The following is an 11,571-nucleotide window of genomic DNA, read 5'->3' as shown; positions in this document are numbered from 1 at the left end:
GGGCCGGTGCGGCCCCGCCTCAGTCGCCCGCGGCGTCCGGCGGCCCCTGGGCCGCTGCGGAGGGGGTTGGGAGGGAGGCCGTCGGGTCCGACCCTCCTCCCGGTCTCCCTTCCGTCAGTCCGTCTGTCTGGCAGGACCTCCCTTCCGTCTGGGTGTGTGTCGGGCCCCAGTAGGCTTCCTCCCGTAGGGCACAGGTCGACCCCACCGGCCCTCCCGCTCCCCTGCAGTCTTGTTTTCCTCCCTGTTGTCTTTGTCCCTGGATACCCGGTGTTCCCCGCCTGCCCTGGCTCGTGGCCTTCCACTCAGGCGATCCGGTTCCCGCAAACGTTGCGCGGTGGCAGTACCCGCCGGCTCCCCACAACCCCGACTTTATCCTAGACTCCTCACTCCCGTTTTCTGTGTCATTCTCTGAGTCTCTATGGACCCCTCAGGCAGGTACCCGTTTCCCACTTCTCGCTGTTGCTTTTCTTCCTCAGATCTCTTAGATTATTCATTTATTGCTGTCCTCTTATTGGGCCTCCCATGCAGCCTTTTCCCTCTGCACTTTTCCTATATTACCCTGCCAGTCCTTTCCTCTCTAATTCCCAAGTTCTGCGCCCCCATCTTGCCTCAGTGTGTGTTTGTGTTCGCTGTGAATGTCTCTGTCATCTACTTACTGCTGGTACCATTCCCAGCCCTTCCTACCTGCTTGTCTCTAACTCCTCTTAAGTCCTTCTTTTTCTCTTTTCCAGCCACCCCCACCAGTCCCTTCTCAAGCTCCTAGGGACAACTGTGGACTTGGGGACCAGTGAGCACCCCCGGGGCACTAGAGGAGCCCCTGCTGCCTGCCCTGCCTCACCCTGCCCCACACCAGGCCCAGCGGCCCCCGGCTGCATCAAGTGGAGGAGGAGAAGGCGGAGGAGGGTGGCACCATGGGCCCGGGCCGTACCCTCCATGCCCGGGGGATGAAGACACTGCTGCCATGGACAGCCCGTGCCAGCCGCAGGCCCTGAATCAGGCTCTCCCTCAGTTGCCAGGGTCTGTGTCAGAGGCCTTGGAGCCTAGCCGCGCCAGGATGGGGGTGGAGAGTTACCTGCCCTGCCCCCTGCTACCCTCCTACCACCGTCCAGGATCATCTGGTGAGGCCTCGGCTGGCAATGGGACCCCCAGAACCACAGCCACTGCTACCACTACCACTACCAGCCCCCTTCGGGAGGGCTTTGGTGGGCAGGATGGTGGTGAGCTGTGGCCACTGCAGAGTGAAGGTGCTGCTGCGCTGGTCACCAAGGAGTGCCAGCGACTGGCGGCCCAGGGTGCCCGGCCTGAGGCCCCCAAACGGAAGTGGGCCAAGGATGGTGGGGATGCCCCTCTACCCAGCAAGCGACCATGGGCCAGGCAAGAGAACCAGGAAGCCAAGGGGGAAAGTGGTGTGGGCTGTGACAGCGGTGGCGGCAGCAGCAGCAGCAACACTACCAGTAGCAGTGGCGAGGCAAGTGCTAGGCTGAGGGAGGAAGCACAACCCTCTGCACCCGAGCGCCTGGCCCTGGACTACATTGTGCCTTGTATGCGGTACTATGGTATCTGCGTCAAGGACAACTTCTTGGGGGCAACACTGGGTGGCCGTGTGCTGGCAGAGGTGGAAGCCCTGAAGTGGGGCGGGCGTCTGCGTGATGGGCAACTAGTGAGCCAGCGGGCGATACCACCGCGCAGCATTCGTGGGGACCAGATTGCCTGGGTAGAAGGCCACGAGCCAAGCTGCAGGAGCATTGGTGCCCTCATGGCTCATGTGGACACAGTAATCCGCCACTGTGCGGGGCGGCTGGGCAACTACGTCATCAATGGCCGCACCAAGGTAAGGCACTTTTTCGGTGAGTGCCTAGTACTTTGGCATGTGGGTTTGGAGATAAGTCTGGGGTTATGTAGCAGAGCGTAGGCAGCTCCACCAGAAGGGCTACAGTTACCTGCGGGGCCTTGTGTCTCTTCCTCCCACTGGGCTTTTATTTACTTTTTTTAAAATTTTATTTTTTGTTTTGTTTTCCTTGAGACTTGGGATTATCTGTGTAACAGTCCTGGCTGTTATGGAACTCCCTCTGTATACCAAGCTGGCCTGGAATTCAGTGATCCGCCTGCCTCTGCCTCCTGAGTGCTGGAATTAAAGGTGTGCACGGCCACCGCCTAGCTGGGCTTTGATTTTTGTACCTGTTCAGCCTAGGGTGGCAGAGGTCCTTGCCCTTGGAAGACCAGGAGCTGCTGTCATAATACCCCTTAGACCAAGGGTAGTTAAGGGTGACAGAAGCTTGTTCCACCAGAAGGTGAAGGGAAGTGGCAGTGTTGCGGTAGCCTAAGCTGAAGATGGGGTGTGCTGCCTGTCTAGTTGAGCACCTGGGCTCCACTCTGCCCTGTGAGCCTACTCTTGGCATCTGCATCAAGAGCAGCTTCCTGGAGGTGACATGGGTGACAGTGCCGGCCCAAGTAGAACACTTGTCCACATGTTTCCCTAGTCCCTTTCTTCATCCTCTGGCCGTCTGTCGCTTCCTGCCTGCTTTTCTCTGGTCTCTTTCTTTGACCCTCTGCGTTTATAGTTTTTTCCATTCCCTTTTTGTGTTGCAGAACAGTAGATCCTAATGTCTTTGGAGCCAAGGCTTTTCAGATAATCTGCCCACAGCCATAGACCTTTTCAGGAAAGGTGCACATGTGGTTGGAATTTGATGGTAGTTGTCAGGCTGTCCATTCAAGAACCAGGGGTCAGGAGCCCTGACTAGACCGTGACCTCCGTGGCCTTTCTGGTCTGCTGACATATCCATTCTCTTGCTGGAAGAGTGTGACCCAGAGGCTTGGTGTCATATGGATGCAGTCTGTTGAGAGTGCCTGCTGCTGGCCAGCAGTGGTTCCTGACTGGTGATATTGTAGGCTGTGTTCTGCCCTGTGAGCGGAGGCTGTGCTCCTGATGGTCCCCTCCCCTGTCGCTCAGCTTCTATCTTGGTTTCTACTTCAGTACAGCCTTCTTTCCAGGCTGAAACTGGCTTGGGGATCAGGGTTGCCCCCACCCCTCCCCCTTCTCCCTGGGGCCCAGGCCTGTTTCCTCCCCACCCCAAGTGGAACTTGTCCTGCTTCCCTCTCCCTCCCGTTACTTGATAGCTGAAGAGCCAGAACCTGTCCCTCCCTGGGTTTGGCTCCTGTGCAGGCAAGATCAGTGTTGCTTCCTGGGCTCAGCAGTGGCAACTGGTATGCACAGTCCTCATAGGAGGGGCGTCAGGGTGGGGCTGGGGGGAAGACCAGGAGAGCTGAGTGCCCAGGAAGTGGGCTATAAACTCTTTAGCCTTAGAGGATGGGAAAGCTGGCTCAGGTGCCTAGCTATTAGCACTTTGGGAAAGGGTTGAAGGAATAGGTTGTCTCCCCTGAGTATCTCCTCCTGTCTGGATGTGGTTGGTTACAGAACCTGAGCTAAGATTGGGAAGGGGGAAGAGTCACAGTGTAAGCTCTGAGTGGCCCTCATGTGGAGGTAAGCACAGGTCAGGCTGGTGGGAAGAGGGAGCCAGTCCCATCACTCTACACAGCAGCTCCATGCTCTCTCACTTACAGAGGGCAAGGGCCACGTGTAGCTTTCCTTCTTGTGCTCTAGAGAGTGTGGGGTGTTGAGGTGAGGACACCGACTACCAGTGTAACCTAGGTCAACCCTTCTAGTCCTCTCTTCTCTGTTGACTTGTGACTGGACAACTTGACTCTCTGACATCAAGGATGAGCAGAGGGGACCCCAGCGAGGGTCCAGCTTGTTTAGTTTGCTCCTTTAAGAGCAGCTTGGAGGCAAAGCCTGCTGTCTGACTGAGTCACTGGCTTCTGATGTGGTGTGTGTGGTGGTGGTAGGGTCCTTAGTACATTATTACCAAAAGCAGGAGCTCCAGCATCTTGGAGTGATCCCTTCTCCCTGCTTTTGAAGGGGGAAGGGTGGAGAGTAAATTCCTTTACCACTCTACTGCAGTCGTTGTGGTTGAAGCTTTTCCTGGAGGGCATGGTTTCAGAGCAGCACTTCGACACAGCAGGTAGTGCACTCGGTACTCTGGCTTCTTGGACAGTCAGCTAGATGCTTGAGTCCAGTCAGTAGCTGCATGGGGAACATGCCCAGATCATGCAGCCCCAAACCTTATAGCTTTGTCTTTTAAGCCTTAAAGTACATCCTGGTTGTTGCATTTTACTGATTGTCACAGTTAGCAAGAAGTGGAACTACAGAAGCCAAAAAACAAGGTTAGCACAGTTAGGGACTTTGCTAGAATTATGAACCAAGTCTTTGCTCCCACTGTGGCGGGTATTGGGGGCTATGTGCTGGGTTTTAAGGTCAGAATGGTATCTCCAACATGGCCTCAGTCATGCTAAGGCACAGCACAGGCTGGAGTATAGGCGTGAAGGTGGGGAGGAGGTAGTTCTGTTGAGGCTGAGAGCAGAGGGAGGGTCAGGCCCTGCAGGGTGGTGGTCTTGGTGCCTGTTGTGGGAAGTGTACTTTTCTGGGTGTGTAGTGCTGTGTGGTGATTGATTAAAGGCCATACAGCACTGCCTGCCCTCCCATCAGTGTGCAGAACCTGCTTGAGCTGTGATTGGACTCCCAGCTAAGGAGGCCTTGCCCCTCTCTAATCAGTGACTCATGATTCCAGGCCGCCAGGGCCACAGCCACATTCTTTCCTGCCAGTGAGTGGTTGCTTAGCATGCCATCCCATCTGCAGGAGCAACGCAGAGAAGATTCGTTCTTCTGAGCTTAGAGGCCTGGATTTCCCTCTGGGGCCTTCTCAGTTACTCTACCCTGGTGCTGAAGCCCTCTACTGTTGTGTAACCTTAGATGGTGGCAGACTTTCCTGGTCTCTTTGCAAAGGTAGGGTCTGTGGTGGATCAGGTGTATAGATCAGAGGCAGAGGCCTTAGGCATCCACAGTGGGGTGAGCTCTAGGATTAATGGGTTGAGAAGAACCTTGGGAGGAGGATATAAGGCTGAATCATCTGACCTTCATGGAGTGCTGGGTAAGCCTTTTGCTTGGCGGCAGACGGTGATGTGTCTTATTTTGAGTGTTTTTCTTTGCTTGTCTTGCTGAGCTAGACTGGACCCAAAAAGTATAGCTGAGCATTGTCAAGGAGCCCAAACTTGCAGAGTGGTACTTGGATGGTAGGGTCAAGACTGGTGGCTGCTTACTGGGCAAAAACCAAAGGGTTCTCTTGCTAACTACTCCATTTTGCTTCGTCTGAACTCCCAGTGGTGTTGGGTAGAAGGTGGTGTTCTTTCCTTTAAGTAGCATTGCAGCTTATACTCCTGTTTTCTCTCCTGTGGCTGCAGCACTGTGTCTTTGCAGACATTCATAGTCTAGCTCGGTTCTCACAGCAACCTGAAGTGGGGAATTTAATTTACCTCCCCAGTGCCACAGCTCATTCAGCTACAGACACTTGACCTTGTGGCTTGGGTCTGCAGAAGTGGCTGGGCCTTATCTTACTTAAGCCCTGACTGCCTGGTTGAGAGGCAGGGGAACATGGGACTCTAGCCAGACCCATGCCCACAGAAACCAAGCCCAGCAGGGGCCTGTCTCTGAGATGTTGGAAACACCATGTCTCTGAGGAGGTAATGCTGCAGATGGATGGAAGGTGTTTATCAGCCCCGGTTTACGGTGGGATAGTGGAGGCCTGCTCAGGCATTGGGGCTGCCAGCAGTGTGCAGGATGCCTGGAGCTGGAACTCTAAGTCAGGTTCCTGTCACATGCATGTGTTTGGAGTCTCTGTAGTCAAGAGTAGCAGCTCTCAGCATGACTTCACAGTAGAATTATCTGAGGGTACCTTTAAAAAATCCAGGCTGCATCTCCTTCAAGCCCTAACAGAACCTCTGATGTGAGGAGGCTGGAGCCTCCATATCTCAGAACTCCAGCTCTGCTCTTGCTGGGTAGTTCAAGCTGACCTTGAACCTGTGTCTCTCCTGCCTCCACCTGCTAAGTGCTGGGATTAGGTATGCACCGCACACCTCTACACCTGCCTAGGGTTAGGATCTTTTCAAAAAGCACAAACTATCATTTATTCATTGAGTCCCTCTGGTTTTGGGCTGGGAATGGAGGCAGGAGAGTGGATTGTTGAACTTGAGGATAGAGTGTGGCTGAATTAGGGAAAAGTCTCTTGGGCTGGAGCTCACATAACCTAAGGCAATCCAGGACAGACCAGGGGCAAGGGGTTCCTCTGGTCTCAGTAAACTACCTTCCTCCATTTCTTCCAGGCCATGGTGGCGTGTTACCCAGGCAATGGCCTCGGCTATGTGAGGCATGTTGACAATCCCCACGGCGACGGGCGCTGCATCACCTGTATCTATTACCTGAATCAGAACTGGGATGTTAAGGTAGGGGTGGGGGCTGGGATGGTATGCTAATATTCCAGCTGGGGTTCTGTCCTCCACTTCTCTCAGCTCACAGGGCTGTAAGGTCTGAGGGCTCCTCTTTAGCTGACTGTGGCCCTCCTTTCCGGGAATGGTGCCATCTGCTTAGCCCCACCCAGACTTGTACACCCCCCCCCTTCCTGTCCTTAGTAGCTTCCTGCCCATCTCCATGGCAATGTAGACTCTGGACTGTCATTCATTTTAAGCGTCTGAGTGGTAGGAGGGAGTGATGTGTGCTAGCGTTGCGCCCCCTGGTGGGCACATGCGTGCAGTATAAGGCAGAGGCTACAGGCTTCACCAGTAGCCTTATCTGGCCTGCCCCTAGGTGCATGGTGGCCTGCTGCAGATCTTCCCTGAGGGTCGACCAGTGGTAGCCAACATCGAGCCACTCTTTGACCGGTTGCTCATTTTCTGGTCTGACCGACGGAACCCACATGAGGTGAAACCAGCCTATGCCACCAGGTATGACCTGTACTTTAGGAATGTGCTCAGCTGCTTCCCCTGTGCCAAAGATTTCTTAGATTCCCCCCAACCCTCAGAGTGACAGGGGAGTGATGAGATGCTGAGAGGGCCTAAGTGGGACCCAGAATCAAGTGACGTAAAAGGGTGGATGTGTCACCAGAGGTGGCAGCTAGAACTGCAGAGAACTGATCTGACTGCCTGATTTCCCAGGTACGCCATCACTGTCTGGTATTTTGATGCCAAGGAGCGGGCGGCAGCCAGAGACAAGTATCAGCTAGGTACCTGCTTTCCTCCTTTGCCCTTCCTAGTCCCTGTGTGCTGCCAGGTCACAGTCCTTACCCTTTTTTTTTTTTGGTGCTCAGAGTGGGTACCCAGGGCCTTTGCCACACTAGGCAAGTACTACCAGCCGCTCACACCCATAGCCCTTTTATCAGTCCCTTACACCTGGTTCTTGCTTGCTTTCCTGCTGTCTCCAACCTGAGTCCCACTTTTCTTTTAATGTTCTCCCCTTCGTCCCAGGTTTCTTTTGGTGTCTCTGTCCCTTCCTAGTGATTCAGTGTCTTGTCTTCGTCTCTTTCTCAGCATCGGGACAAAAAGGTGTCCAGGTTCCTGTATCACAGCCAACTACACCCACCTAATGGCCAGTCCAGAGCTGCATGGATTAGCAGCTCCCTGCCTTCAGGGGAGCTCCGGGCCCAGCTGCAGCTCACTAGCCTCAGTGCCCGCTCCCCACCTGCCACTGCTGCTGCTTCTGGCTTGCCTCCATACTGTGTGCTGTGGCGGGCATAAGCGTCACTGAGGACCAACAAGGAGAGACCTCTGCTGCCCCGTGTTTGGGGCCAGGTTGTGACTTAGGCAGTGGCCAGTGTGGCTGGTGGCCTATGTCCTGCCATGTCTGGTCCATTGTATGTTGAGCTGAGAGGAGGCAGGATTTGGGGTTGAGGTGAGTCATGGCCTCTTGCTGGCAAAGGTCTGTTGGAGGGGGCATAACTCACACCCCCTCCCCACTCCTCCAGCCTGGAATGTGAAGTGACTCCCCAACCCCATTGGCTGTGGCACTTTATGGACTGGGATGCCATGGCTTGGGCAGACTAAGGTGCCACGAGGAGCATGGGTATGGAGGTCCTGCCAGCCAAGAAATAAAAGTTTACCTCAGAGCTGCACATACTTGTATTCCTCTTTGTAAATAGATTTACACGTACAGTTAGGGCAGCTAAGGAGATCAGGACCACTGAGGTCAGAGTAGTTGAGCCCAACCTCAGCGGGCCACCAGACGGAGCTGGAAGACTGGTGGCACATTGCCCAATCCAGTGCACTGTGGAGTAAGGTTGATGTCGGCAGGACTTCCCACAGGGAGCAAGGAGAACTTCTGCAGGATGGCAGTGAGGAAGAGGAAGATCTCAGAGCGGGCCAGCCCAGCCCCCAGGCACATCCGCTTTCCTGTGGATATATGGTCCAGATGTGGGATGAGCGAGCACCTGCCAGTTCCCCAGTGCTAACCACTTGGTCCCCTCCCTCCTGGTTCAGACCTGGGGCAAAAGGCATGAAAGCATCGTTGTTCTTGAACTCGCCCTGGTCATCCAGGAAATTGGTGGGATTGAAATGATCAGGGTCCTTGAATTGGGTAGGATCCCGGTGCGCAGACACAAGCAGGGGAATCACAAATGTGCCCTGGGGGTACACACAGTTACTGTTACCCACAGACTGAATGTGAGCACCTTATGAAGACCCTTTATATTTTTGTGCTTGGCACCTAACCCAGGGCCTTGCAGGTGCTGGGCAAGTTCTCCCACAGCTACACCCCCGCCCCTGAGACGATATTAATAGCTGGGGAGGGGAGTCCTCACTGGGCCTAATCTCTGAATGGACACTTATGCTCCCTTCTCCCAGTGCAGAATTCTCAGACTCCCTGTGCACCTTGTGCAAGAAATGGTTCCTGAGGTGTGTATCTCGGGTGAGAGCCCGAGGCAGCCCCAGTGGCAGCACGCTGATAAAGCGCTGGATCTCATGCAGCACTGCGTTGGTGTAGGGCAGGCGGGTACGGTCCTCCAGTCTGGGGGCGCGGGTCCGACCTACAGTGGCATCCAGCTCCTCTTGCACCTTGGCTGGGGTCAGCAGAGGATGTGAGGTGTGCTTTACTAGGTTCCGCCCCAGCTCCCGTCTCACTCATGCTCTGGGGAGGACCCAGTTCCCTGACCTGCCACCTCTGGGTACTTGAGCATTATGAGGAGTCCGTAACGCAGAGTGGTGCTTGTGGTCTCAGTGCCACCGAAGAAAAGATTATGAGTGGTCATCACCAGAGTCTCATCCTGGAAATGGCTTTCCAGGTCCTGCTGTTCCTGTGGACAGAGGGAGACTAATGCCTGCTGCTCGGTGGGAAGAGGAGGGGTTAGGGCAGCAGAAACGTGTACCTTATCCATTTCGTCGAGGAAACGATCAATGAAGTCACGGGGTTCCCCAGCCTGTCGTGACTGCCGGTGCCACCGAATTTGCTCAGCGATGAAGAGTCGGAGCTCTTGGAAGTTTTTGAAGATTCGGTGGTGGGGACCAGGGATCCAGTCCATGAAGGATGGGAACATATTGTATGTCTGGAGAGACAGGGTTCTGTTTGTCTGTGAGATGTATCACTGTGTAGCTAACCTGGATCTCAATCTGTAGACCAGGATGGCCTCAAAGGCCACCCCCCCCCCCCCGCTAAAACAGTCTTAATACAGTCTTGGAGAAGGCTGTGGTTTCCCAATGGGGAGATTAAAAGAGGATTTTGTGGATTAGAACTCTGTCATTCAGTCTACAGTCTTGACACTTGCATCTTAATGAGCTACTGTAGCTAGGGCTGTGTATGCCCCTGGGGGTTGGCAGAAGGCTACCCCTCCTAAAAGGGAGGAATTGGAGCCCATCCTCTCACCTCACCCCATCGGGAACTCATGATGCGGAAATTGTCACTGAAGAGGTCCAGGAGCCTCAGGAACTCCGGGTCCCCATAGTTATAGCGCTTTCCGAAGACCACAGAACAAATGACATTTGACACGGCGTTATCCAATAGCTGCCGGGGGTCAAATGGAGCTCCTGGGGTAAAAAAACTGTGGCTAGGAAGGAGACCCTCACCCTCAAGCCTCTGAATAAGATGGTTTGATACCCTCACACAAAAGCCGTGGTCCCCCCACCTAGCTCCTTGGAATCTGCCTTGCACCAAAGCATTTTGACGCTCTGTCAGTCACACCCCTTCGCCCCCACTCCTACCCCCCAACCAGGTACTTCGTCTTTCCCTGCTAGGCCGCACCCATGATGGCTTGAAATTCGTCCAGCACGCATGCCGCCTCCTCCAGGATGCGATCCTCAATGGTCCTCGTTCCTACGCCAAGCTCCCTCAGCACCCCAAGTGCAAAGTTGCGTAGCGTCTTCCAGCGCGGCCCATTAGAAAACACTATGCCTACAGTGGGAATCAAAACTAGAGTTGGCCACGCAGGGTCCAGTCGCTTGCCACTCTTTGGGACTTCTTAATTGCTTTGCTTTTTTTCCCAGCCCATGTGCTCTGATCCTGCCTTTGCGGGTCGGATCCCTGACCAGCGCTTGCTCTCCAGAGCTTAGGTACTTAGGCTCCTATTGGCTGCGTTGTGAATGTCGATTGAGCCCCAATTCTTAACGGTTCGCCCTCATTAGCGGCACTCTATTAGGCCCTGCCCATTTTGTCGGGCTGGTCTGGTATTCGCTCCACCCACCCTAAGCCTCACCGTTTCCGTGGGTGAAACGTTCGAAGACAGCCATGGCCCCACGGCCGGAGAATGCATCCGCCTGCAGCACTAATGCATCCCGAAGTGCCTTGTAGCCGCACAGCACCACTGCAGGGCGCGGGCCCAGCCACACGGTGAACACTGGGCCCCAGTGGCTGGAGAGCTATGGGGAGTGGTGCTCAGAAGTACTCAGTCCAGGCTTGTGATCTCCATGGAGACCTCAGAGCCCTCGTCTTTCTCAGCCCTAAAAGTTTCCGTCTCGGCCCCTCATTTCCCAGGTCCAGGAGTTCTAAATCCCTGCTCCTTTTCAGACCCAGGAGTCTAGCCCAAGCTCTCAAACACAGGTCTACACCCTAGCCCTCCTCTCTCAGACCTAGGGATCCTGCCACAGCCCTCCTTCCTCAGACTCCGGGTTCCAAGACCCGCTCTCCTCCCTCAGACACAAGGGTCCAGGCCCCACCCTCCTCCCTCAGACACAGGGGTCCAGGCCCCACCCTCCTCCCTCAGACACAGGGGTCTAGGCTCCCTACCCTCTCAGCTGTCGCCTTTCGGTAAACCAGGATTTCTACCCTCTCTTCTGGGCACGATAGCACCTTCACAAATCCAGAGTTCTGCTCTCCCAGCCCACAACAGGAGCTACCTCCATGAGCACACGGTCCAAGTGTCCAGACTGCAGCTGCAGCAAGTTCCCCAGCAAAGGCAGTGGCTTGGGCCCAGGGGGTAAGCCTCTCTGCAGCTGAGCTCGGCGGACCAGCCAAGCCCACCACGCAAGCATCAGCATCAGAACCGGCAGCAGCAGTGCTGCCACGCAGGTGACCATCGTGCCTGAGATCCTTGATGCCTGGATCCCTTGGCAGCGGTTTAATTTTCAGGGAGTTTTAAGGAGGGAGCAGAAGGGCGGAGATCGGTGTGGGAGGGGTGAGAAGCTGGGGCTGCTCTGTTCCCTGCACCTTACCTTGCCCCCAGGAATTCTTCCAGTTCCTCACCTGTGTTCTCCCCCAGGCGTTGT

At 55.1% G+C, this 11,571-nt stretch overlaps 2 protein-coding genes across 6 annotated transcripts in view; one reads left to right on the top strand and one right to left on the bottom strand.

Moving 5' to 3' along the window:
* Positions 1-7,994, top strand: part of Egln2 (egl-9 family hypoxia inducible factor 2) — an 8,318-nt gene extending 324 nt beyond the window's left edge. For 2 of the 5 annotated variants that reach the window (XM_026778241.1, XM_026778240.1), the window contains exons 2-7: positions 732-1,831; positions 6,214-6,333; positions 6,695-6,831; positions 7,042-7,109; positions 7,194-7,223; positions 7,414-7,994. In XM_026778241.1, the coding sequence (XP_026634042.1) occupies positions 962-1,831; positions 6,214-6,333; positions 6,695-6,831; positions 7,042-7,109; positions 7,194-7,223; positions 7,414-7,469 (1,281 nt within the window). In that variant the 5' untranslated portion in view covers positions 732-961 and the 3' untranslated portion in view covers positions 7,470-7,994. The other 3 variants (XM_026778242.1, XM_026778243.1, XM_005371576.2) reach the window with 3 other exon arrangements.
* Positions 7,995-8,053: 59 nt separating this feature from the next.
* On the bottom strand, positions 8,054-11,382 carry LOC102002174 (cytochrome P450 2F2-like). Its single transcript, XM_005371575.3, has 9 exons — positions 11,203-11,382; positions 10,563-10,725; positions 10,112-10,261; positions 9,737-9,897; positions 9,237-9,419; positions 9,029-9,164; positions 8,749-8,936; positions 8,361-8,502; positions 8,054-8,271 (listed from the first exon to the last, which is right to left on the bottom strand). The coding sequence occupies exons 1-9, from the start codon at positions 11,380-11,382 to the stop codon at positions 8,090-8,092; spliced, it is 1,485 nt and encodes a 494-aa protein (XP_005371632.1). The 3' UTR covers positions 8,054-8,089.
* Between the last annotated feature and the right edge of the window lie 189 nt (positions 11,383-11,571).

The sequence above is a fragment of the Microtus ochrogaster genome, unplaced genomic scaffold, assembly GCF_000317375.1.
Source record: "Microtus ochrogaster isolate Prairie Vole_2 unplaced genomic scaffold, MicOch1.0 UNK115, whole genome shotgun sequence".
In the NCBI taxonomy this organism is placed as follows: Eukaryota; Metazoa; Chordata; class Mammalia; order Rodentia; family Cricetidae; genus Microtus; species Microtus ochrogaster.
Note: the sequence above shows the minus strand (reverse complement) of the source record. Positions and strands in the feature narration are given on the sequence as shown.